This window comes from Salvelinus fontinalis, chromosome 14, assembly GCF_029448725.1.
Source record: "Salvelinus fontinalis isolate EN_2023a chromosome 14, ASM2944872v1, whole genome shotgun sequence".
Taxonomy (NCBI): Eukaryota; Metazoa; Chordata; class Actinopteri; order Salmoniformes; family Salmonidae; genus Salvelinus; species Salvelinus fontinalis.
Genome location: NC_074678.1, coordinates 28,631,783 through 28,642,345, shown reverse-complemented (window position 1 = coordinate 28,642,345; position 10,563 = coordinate 28,631,783). Strand labels below are relative to the sequence as shown.

General features: G+C 40.1%; 1 protein-coding gene across 1 annotated transcript; it reads right to left on the bottom strand.

Moving 5' to 3' along the window:
- Positions 1–2,443: 2,443 nt before the first annotated feature.
- On the bottom strand, positions 2,444–5,198 carry LOC129810575 (doublesex- and mab-3-related transcription factor A2-like). The gene is made up of 2 exons (XM_055861228.1): positions 4,736–5,198; positions 2,444–4,405 (listed from the first exon to the last, which is right to left on the bottom strand). Exons 1-2 carry the CDS (start codon positions 5,181–5,183, stop codon positions 3,555–3,557), a joined length of 1,299 nt encoding a protein of 432 aa, XP_055717203.1. The 5' UTR covers positions 5,184–5,198; the 3' UTR covers positions 2,444–3,554.
- Between the last annotated feature and the right edge of the window lie 5,365 nt (positions 5,199–10,563).

Sequence of the window (10,563 nt, the reverse complement as noted above, 5' to 3'; positions counted from 1 at the left end):
CTGGACCCGCAGCTAGAACATAACTACGTATTATTTGTTTTATTATGGTTTAAATGGAAGGCGCTGTGAATTTTGGGCCTGCTCTGAAATATGTGATAGTTGGCTTCTAAACGAGTTGGAAAAAGTGAGTTTGGAGTCAGATGGTATCAGTTTGGTGTCTGAAAATATCTAATTGGCTGATGGACACTGACTTGCTAGTTGACTTTTGTGCATTTGCAATATGTTTCAACAGTGAAAAACCACCAAAATAGCATTCTGAAATCACCACTAAAAATGACATCACCATAGCCGTGCCGAGTTCAACGAGATGCCCCGCTTGACCTTAGCTTGCTCGGTCTGAGCGCAGCGACAAGAAGATGACCCTTGACCTACATTTCAAGTCTTTTGCTTTTGGGAGACAGAGAGAGAACCGTTAAGGTTTAGAAGCACAATTTGACCTCAGGAACGTTCCTAAGGTCTCTGTGCAAGCCTAACCTTGACCGTGTGGCATTAACCCTTAACAGTTAAAAGAAGGTGTTTACATCAAACAGTTTACAATGACATCTCACCCCATAGGAACACATTGCCTGCACCCCTAAATTCAACCTGAAGCCTATGTGGGTTATGAATGTCTTATGAACCTGTCTTCAATGACAATCCATCAGGCCACTATGAGGTCTACCTGTGTTGATTCTAAGCTTCCTGGAGCAACCGGAAGTGATAAAATCCCCCTAAAAGTGTTTTGCCATACCCAACCAGCAGTTTGTGATATATAGTGCATTCAACCCTGTGTAAATCAGTCAGTTCTTAACGTATAGACTTAAAACTCAGGATTCTGTAAAAGCATACCCCGATCAGGATATGTATTTACTTATAGCTTCCTGTGCCAACCAGAAGTGCCTTAAAATGGGGTCATAGGTGCTGTTTCGAAGGTTTAAAAAAGTCAGATCTTTCCAAAACTGTAAATGTGTGAATCGGTCAACCCTCATGAACTGTAAATCAGTAATTTTGCTAAACAGATGTTAAAGAAAAGCTCTCTCTCACACACAGACACACACACACACACACACACACACACAGCAAGGATGGAGTGAAAAAGTATGGTGCTTAAAGACACACATAGCCTTAAATGGTTTTAGGGGGGATCCAGACTTCCATACCCGCTCTGGGAGCGCTATACTACCGCCCCAAATCAATGGGTGCTGGCCTGAGTGATTTATGGAGGTTTTCAAAAAATATTCAGTTTTTTTCTTGAAAATATTTTATGTTTTTTCTTCTCGAGTCAATGGCCTGAGTGATTTATGGAGGTTTTCAAAAAATATTCTAAGTCCAAACTTTTCATGCACCTGGTATTTTTTGGGGGTTACCAGGCGTCATTTTTCAAAACGGTTGAAATTGCTTTTAGGGGGCATCCAGTCACATGACCGGATGAGGTAACTATTCTTGTTCTTCTTGTAACTTTCCGGTAGGCTAGAAGCTTTCCGGTGTTTTGCTGCTAGACACAGGTCGACGCAGGTATTGCACTTGATTTATCGTTATCGTAACAGTAGGTGTAGCCAAGTGGAAATACGAAAGCTTTCTAGCTATTTCGCACTGACGGTAATTTGAACACAAGAACGTTTCTAGTGAAAAGGTGCTTACACTCAGAGCCATGTATTTACACTCAGCCACCCTAGCCTTATTACGGGTTAACGTTTTGGTAATTTTGGTTGGCCAACAAAATGTAAGACTACAATGACTGCATACGTTTCCCCAAATGTTATACGAAAAAAAAAGTTTTGTTATTGATGGACAAGGCAAGGCTGCCATTGTATTTTCAGTTACATTCTGTTCAATAAAAATGGTTTACGTTTATTTTTTAAGAAATACATGGAACTACAACCGAATAAAACACCATTAACCATCATGCATTGCTTACATTCATTCTATCCTGAAAAGTCTGTTCAGAAAAATTGAAAACAGTACATATAGGCATAAAACCACAATGTTTTAATAGGGATTAAATAAAGACAATATATATACAACCTCTTATGGTTAAATGGTTAAAAAAGGACAAAATATCTATATATTCATAACGTAAAATAAATAAATACAGGCGATCGCGTCTATGGTTGTTGAAACGGCTTGTGTGTCACCTACTGGTTAAATTCGTGTCTTTTCGCACGAATTAAGTAACACAGAAATTCGTGTATTTTCGCACGAATTGAACCACCCCAAAAATGCACAAAAACGCACGAAATCTGCTGAAATACATTTTGTACATATATGCGCGAATTGAATGTGAGGCTGGGCTGAATGATTATAGCTGTAGATTGCAGGAAAAAGCTTTTTCAGGTGTTAGAAAAATGACCTCTCCGGACCACCACCAGGCCACCCTCACTTTGCGCCCCATCAGATTTTGGGGTGCATGATGAGACATGACACGTTTCTGAAACATAAAAGTTAGCAAAGGTTACATAATATTTGTGTAAGCACTATATGATCATTACTGCAAATAATAGCCTTATAGGAATAATAATATCAGTAAATTGTTTGTGGTGTCTAGAAATAATTGGCAATAATTTTGTATAAAATAACATTTATTTCCAGTAATTTCACGTGACACTACAGCTTGTGACAGAGGAGCAATAGACTTGCAAACAAATGCAATTTCACAAAACAGAGAAGTGTCGTAGTGTAGTTGATAAATGCCGGATAAAGTACACAGTTAAAGTCAATTATAATATAATCAATCTTATATAATCAAATGCAATATACAATGTACTGTTGGAGACAAAATCAGAAAAGGAATGGCAATACATCATTCGTTTTTACAATTAAGCTTTCGATTGTAATGTTCAACGTCAGTAACCTAAACGTTATGGAAATAACTTGATCCAACTTGAACGTTTTTTTTTTTAAAAGCTTGGCTGTCCTAAAAAAAAAGAAAAAAAAAAGTGTGAGCAATAATTTCTTAGTAACTAAGGTTGGATGTTTCCTCCAGATTATTTTTTTTAACTAAAAATTACAAAGTAACAATTGCACCAGGTTCACCAAACACAGCCCAAATATTTCAAAAAGTTAAATTGGGTTGCACCACTTTTTTTTCAATCTCACAAAACCCTACAATTTACAGGAACCATATCGAAGTCATAATTTGGATGTGCTCCATATATGTACTTCAGTATTATGCTACTGCATACATTAAGTTGTGATGAATAATTTGCATGTCCGTTTTTCTGGAATTGCAACCCCTTTAGTAATGTTTCAGACAAAATACTTTCATTGGCGAGATATTTTCAGGTTACACACTATGATTGGCGGGGGACTTACAGCAACAATTGTGTATATGCCCATGGAATAATAGGCTCTCTCTGAGAAAACAAAGTTATATAAATGAGCTTGGGTTCTCATGCCATTTTGGGCAAGTAAACGGACTAAAAACAAAGCATTATGTACAGCAGTGGAGTATCAAACATTACTGATCTCTCCCATAACATTCAACACTTGTGGCTACAAATACATTGTTCCTCTCTGAATGTGTCCACTTGAATCCTAGTCCCAACACGACTGAGATAATGAAACATTGCCCATTCTCAGTCTAACGGTTTGTCTGGGTTGTTGTTGACGAGGGGCCCGTACAGGCCATTGGTGTACCCTTGGTCTTTGTGCAAGAGTGTCCTGTCCCGTATGAGGTCACTGAAGGAGTAGTCCATTGGTGGCCTGAAGCCCAGAGTTGGCATCAACCCCGTGGTGGAGTAGGGTGTCATGAAGGTGAGCCCTCTGCTGTGGGCCGAGTAGGCCAGCCGCAAGGGGTTTAGTCCCAGATGGGTGCTCAGGGGGTAGGTGCTGGGATCCGCGCCAAAGTGTGGCGCATTTGGCTGCAGAGGGGAGAAGGCGGAGCGGTTGCTCAGCGTCATTGCTCCCGGTAACATGGGCCTTGGAGTGGAGGAGAGGTGCGGCTGTGCGCTCTGGAGCATGCGTTCTGCTGTCCACACCTGCTCCGGGGCCTTGGCTTGTCCACTATTGTTGAGAATTTGCTCGATGGCCTGCACCACGTCTTTCCCGCAGCCCTGTAGAACCAGTTCGAGAACACTTCGCTTGTGGCTGGGGAACACTCTGGTCAATATGTCGATGGGGTTCATTTGCCTGGAGGCGGCCGAGGGCGATGGTTCTTGATCATCTTTGTCGGTCTCCGAACCCGAGTCAGATCCTAAGGGGCTAATCGACCCCGGGGTGTCTTCTCCGTCTTTCAGTGCCTTGGAGACAGGAGAGCTAATGAACGACTCTCCGTCTCCATTCTCGGAGCCCGAGCCATGACGCCCGTCTGGGGATGAGATCCCTGGTTCGCTGTCAGTGGAAACCGATTTGCCCACTGTCTGCTGCTGGGTCACTGATACCGACATTTGGGACTTCGGAAACAATTCAAACTTCTGCATGCTTGAATCTGTGAAATAGATACATAAAAAAACGATGAGATGTCAGTCAAATAACAAAGACGCCCAATACGCTCCGTTTGATTGTTTTACCAAGATGGTCACTGTCACTTGACAGTTTGGTAAATTAAAATGCCAACTTGTCATCTTGAAATATGCGTCACCTCAAACATTTCTTCATCGGGATCCTTTACGTTAATCTTCAAAGTTACGAAAAACAATGCGGAAAACACTCTTACGTACAAAACAATCTGACCTACATCATGCCAATATCATTATGTCGGCCTATCAGTGTTTATGAGCAGGCTACTCTGAGCAGGATAATATATAAATCCACTTACCGGAGTTACTTTCGTTGTTGACAGAACCGAAGACCTCATAATTCTGACGAGGTGGTATGATGCCGTTGGCGGCCGCCAGAGCTAACCCTTCTGCTGTCCCGTACAGGAGCTGCAGCTCCCGGGCTTCGTTCTCCTCCTGAGCTTGTTGTCGACGGAGAGCCACTTGTGCAGCCATTACGCGCTGTCTCTCAGCGATTAGGGTGCATTTGGCGCACATACAGTCTTTCCAGCGGCAATAGCGTTTATGGCCCTTCAGCGCAGATACCACGCCATGATTCCTGCAGCGGGCACACTTCGGGGTGCGAGGATACTTCTCCGTTGCGCGATATAGCATTGGACCCCTCAGGAAGCTACTGGCCATGGAGACGGGGATGTTGACAGACGCTCCGACTCCAGGGTGGACCTGGGATCCTGACGGCGCGGTGGAGAGCTCTGGTCTCAGATCCATGTCCTATTGCTGATCAATATCTACTATCAATTGGAAAAAGTAACGTGAGCAGCGTAGTTTGTATTGATGCTGAGTAAATTGTTCAACCGTTCACACCAGTCGAACAGTTGTCAACATCTCTGCACAACTTCTAAAGTAGGTTAATCTACTGGTGTTCTGTCCATTGAAGATAACGACACGTAGCCTCAACCAGATAAGACCGGTTGTCAACTTGCGCTAGTAAGGTATAAAAACGCCATGCAACCTGTCAAGAGTTGATTAACTCAGCAACAATCTGTACTGAAAAACTAACTTTTAACGTGTTATGTACGAGGAGAAATCCAAGAGACTTGCAGAAATTAGTGCCCTGTTTTAACTTAATATCACCTAAAAGGAGCCGAGGTTGCTATACTCGCACCAGCGTGAGACACTAACTTACTCAAGAGATTGCCACTAGATACAGATCCTCCTCTCTCCATTGTTACTCCTACGTTTTCATTAGACAAATTTGACAACAATGTGGCGCCTGTCATTGGCCAAGGGGGGAAGGTGCAATCTGATTGGCCTGTCACTTTTTCAACTGTGTCCACCTGAGTTCTTTCTCAAATAAGTGTTTAGAATCTGAAGGGGATCCTGAAGAGCTAAAATACATAATTTTTTCAACTTGAATTCAAAAGCAAATAGAAAACTACGTATCAAATCAAGTAATATTTATAAAAATTGTAAATATTATGGAAACAGATTCAAAAGCTCAAATTAAATGCAATTATCGAGACATTCAGGCAATAATTCGATTTCTGAAGTTGATCTATATTGCTTTACTTGATTATATTGCTTGATGTATCGTCACGTGTCTTTCATGTATAAAACGCCTTTATTGATCCTTTCATTTACGCTTTTTTTATTAAGACAATGTTTAAAGGCTCACTGACGTCACTGCCCTTTAATTCCGTCAAATCACAAGGTAAGTACATTTACATATTGATTCAAATAGACTAGCGTATGCAATGCAAGAGCTGGTAGAATGTTGTGCATGGAGTTGGGGAAAAAAACGTCTAAGATAAATAAAAATACATAACTTTTGTATCATAATAGTAATTTACGTGTTTTTATTGTACAATGATAGCACCATTATTACACGATTTTAATGCTACTCATGGACATTCATTATGGATTCGGTTGAGCCAAGCCTGGCCCTTTGATACATAGGCTACTTACCTTATGTAGGCTATTGTGCACTGACAATAATAAAAAAAGGTTTCAGTGAGGTTAAGTTTGGGAATAGAATTGGTATATCGAAGACCATGTCAAAAAGTAGCCTACATATTATTTACGTCGTCAGCAAACAGTGAACCAACAACTATCATGCCATTCAAATTTTTTTGGTACAATATTTCAATTCAAACACATAGCTACCAAATACCTTCAACATGCATAAATCAAATGGTAAAAAACGAGTAACCTTTTGAGTTGATAGGCTATAGCCTAATCAAATAATTTACTGTGAGTGAGACAGAAATTTAAAGACCGCATGTTTTGTAATTACAGTAAACAGCATTTGAGGTCGTGAGAAAATATAAAATCCAACAACCTCGTACTTGACAGACTGGTCTTTTGCTTGGAATTATTTTTGAGAATAACCATCTTGAAATAATTGCTGCTTGTCACGTTGGCTTTTGTCAGTAGGCAATACCTCAAGTCAAGTGCAAACAGTAGTCAAAGCCTGTATGCAGCACCCCAAGAAAAAGACAATAGGCGAAATTCTTAAATTAGTCCATAGACTACGTCTACATCTTCCTGCAATCAAGCTAATTGTATTATTTGCTATTAATATTCGATGTTCATAAGTGTTTTTATGGTTTAGCCTAATTTATTTCCTATTTTTAGACTGAATCATTTAAAAAGGCATTGACTGCCAACGTGAGAGTCAGTAAGTAATTTTTTTACACAAATTAACAATTATATTACCAGCAAATGTTGAAATAGTTTCATATTGAATTATGACAAATAAATTCCAACTTAGGCTGCAAGTTGAATAATGGTTCATATACAGGCTAAGTGTACATTGAATTGTAAATGTAAAAAAATCACAACATACCAAGGTATTTAATTTGTACTTTTGGACGACCAGATTGCAGGTGATACTAATTTAGAAGGTTGCTGGCCCGCCATGGACACCAGGGGATGATGTTGCAATCTTTCATGTCACTCCAGGATGAACTTGGGATCCTGATGGTGCCTTGGATCCCTGCCCTCGATGACCTATGCCTACAATCACATTGTAAACGACGTGGGTTGGTTGATAAATTGGATGAAACTTTGCCGATGCTACACTGGGTACATTTTAATCAACCGCAGAACTTCCTTTTAACTTTGTACAAACCATTTAAATAATTAGGCAAATAATTAACAATAATGATCTATTATAAAATATAAACGGGTGAGATTAAATGTCAATTCGAGTGGATAAATTCAATAACAATATTTTATTGATTAATTTAGTCGACTCCAATAACCATTTTAAAATGGCACAATACTACTGGTAAACAAACGCAAATATCAAGAGCAAATGGGTCTGTAGGCCATCATGTTTCGATCCTGGTAGATCATGCAATGTTGAGTGTTACGTTTTACTTGCACCAAATTAACTAACATAGGGCCTATAATTCTGTAATTTCACAGTGATATTGATGGACCGCAGAAAACCCGACATTACCCATGCCCCCTCTCTAGTAACCTTTAGTAATAATCCTCAGAATGCCTAATACAGGTCGGCTAAACATTTCACCTGTAGGCCTACATGGGACACTGCAATAATTGTATTCTAATGAATGTGGGTTTAGGCTATATTGACTGGATAGGGCTGCATGCGTAACTTCACAAAAGCAAACCAAAACATGATAACCTGTACCTCTATAACCCTGAGCACCTTTCCACATTTGGTCTAGGGCTTTTCTGGGCTCCTCCACTGGAGGTGTATACCCCACTCTGTTCCGCGCGCTGCGTTTCCCAGCACGCGGAACTGCCACTCGTTGATTACCTACAGAATCACAGTAAGCAAAATGACACCTGTTTCCCATGCAGCTGTCATCTGCACCTTTAATTAGCCTACCTAATAGAAGATATTAAATACATATATATATTTTTTTTACATTGTCATTATGTCGGCAGTTCTTTCACGCATGAAAAAAGAGGGGTTCATTGCGTTCACTATAAACCACAGTGTGGGTTAATATGTGATATTTTATTTAAAAAGGTGGAGTTTGTAACCTGTAGTAAATGTTGAACAAATTTGTTGATTAATATATTGACGAAAAACATCAACATGCTAATAAACACAGGCCCCAAAAAATCCTTTTGGAGGGCTGTGTGGAACTAAGCATTCATCTAACAATATCGGTTAAAGTTGAAAATATAATAGCCTTGATAGAGTCCACCCAGAAACTATATTTTTCTATTTCATTAGTCCATTGCAGATATACTCCCAAAATGTTTTGCATGTCAGCAATCAAGTTTTAAAGATATAATACATTATAATACAAAATACATTAGGTATGATGCATTTTGCATCATAGGATGCTGTGTTTTGCATCATACTGGCAGTATTTCTGTATTTTTAAAGTTCTACATCTTTAAAACTTGATTGCTGACATGCAACATATTTTGGAAGTATATCTGCAATGGACTAATTAAAGAAATGCCAAAAGATAGTTTTGGGGTGGCATTTTCCTTTAAAATAGTAGTATAATCAATAGGCCTACTACCATAAAACATTGTGTTCTCTCATGGTTTCCAATGAAATCGCCCAGCGCAATTAATTGACGGTGGGCACTTAAATTAACTGTTCATTAGGCCTATACATAAAAAAACATGTGAGGCTTTCATTTCTTTACGAAAGGCTAGGTGACTGAGTTTTTACACCTTTTTAGACGGCCACAAAAGGAATGCTTGACACAACGTATGTAGCAGCATGTTTCCGCAGCACCCTGGTGAAGTATTGCAGCGAACTCTTTCGCTGCTGCCGCCCTGCCTGAGCACGGCTGAACCAGGATTGCCTCCTGGGGTCTTCCGCTGAAATAGCATAGTTTATTAAACGAGACCGAGGTGCGAGTAGCAGTTATACAAAGTGTAAGCGGCACCGGGTTTGGTGGACAAACCACTGCGCAGTTACACGCTTCATTTGTTCACCAAGTGCTCATTAGGTTGTTAACCTCTAGTTCAAATGAGGCTCTGGCGATGTTGAGTTTAAGCGAATGGTAGCATTTCCCGAAAGACATTTTAGATCAAAACCTTAAAACAACTACATAAAATAGCCCTTTGTTGCTGTGACCCACAATATAGGCCCTGAAATAGTTTAGCTATATTGAACCTCACAGGCCACCCCAGTAAAAATTGACTACGCTTGGTCGTACTTAGTAGGCCAACCTTACTCTACCCATAACTCATGGATTACTCTTCAAATAATGAGTCCCATAGGCTCAAGGCGAGACACTAGCATTGCTGTACATTTCTCTGAGAATACGTGGAAGGTCGCAGTCCCTCAAAAAAAACACTTGAGAGCCCTTCTTCCCCACTCTTGACCGATGGAACACGCATTTCTAAATGGGGGATAACCCCGACATCCCTCACTTTACATAGTGGGGGTTAAAATTAATTTATCCATAAGGAGATTCATTTGATAATGTCATACTGTATTAGGCTACTTAGCCTTAGACCCACCCATACAATAATGACAACAGTGTGCACATAACTACGCCAACAAAAGTAATCAAGCTATTAATATACAGACATTCCACGCCTCCAATTCTAAAATGTTAAACTGTTTTAGAGTAGCCTAAATGTGTGTGTGTTACTTACGTCCGCACAGCCAATTAAAATGCAGACGTTATCCTTCCACATCTGCCTCCTTTGCAAACGAATGGCACAGAGAAGGTAGCCCATGAATGGGCGTTCATTGAGATCACAGATGGAGTATGGGTTTTTGCTCGAAATTTGAGAAACACCATTGTCCCCAATCAAAACTCAATGTGTTGTCCTACAATGGGCTGGGCTTTGAGCTCTGCCGCTTCAATTGCCCTTGTTTTTTAAACTTGAAGTGTTCAGTACAAAGGCTTGCCTCCTAAATGTCACCTCCTGAATGCTCGCCTCAAGACCGTGCTCAAAAAGAAAAATAACACAATTATGAAGCAATAATTAGGCTACTCTGCTTCACTTCGCACGCCACTGCTCCCATTCAACTCCCTTTAGCTCTGCTTAATGCTTTATTCCAGGGCATGATAATCCGAAAGCAACAGATTTAATTTATTTGGCGTATATATTTTTTTGCATATAAATTGATTTGGGACTCGTTAAATAAATTAATGTTCCATGTCGTTGCAATACCAGCCTGCTGAATTATATA

What these genes read in the sequence shown, in the direction of transcription:
- LOC129810575 (XM_055861228.1), bottom strand. Translation starts at nt 5,183, where the DNA reads ATGGATCTGAGACCAGAGCTCTCCACCGCGCCGTCAGGATCCCAGGTC. An exon ending in CAACAACGAAAGTAACTCCG is followed by an intron (nt 4,406 to 4,735) that starts GTAAGTGGATTT and finishes TCTATTTCACAG; the next exon opens with ATTCAAGCATGCAGAAGTTT.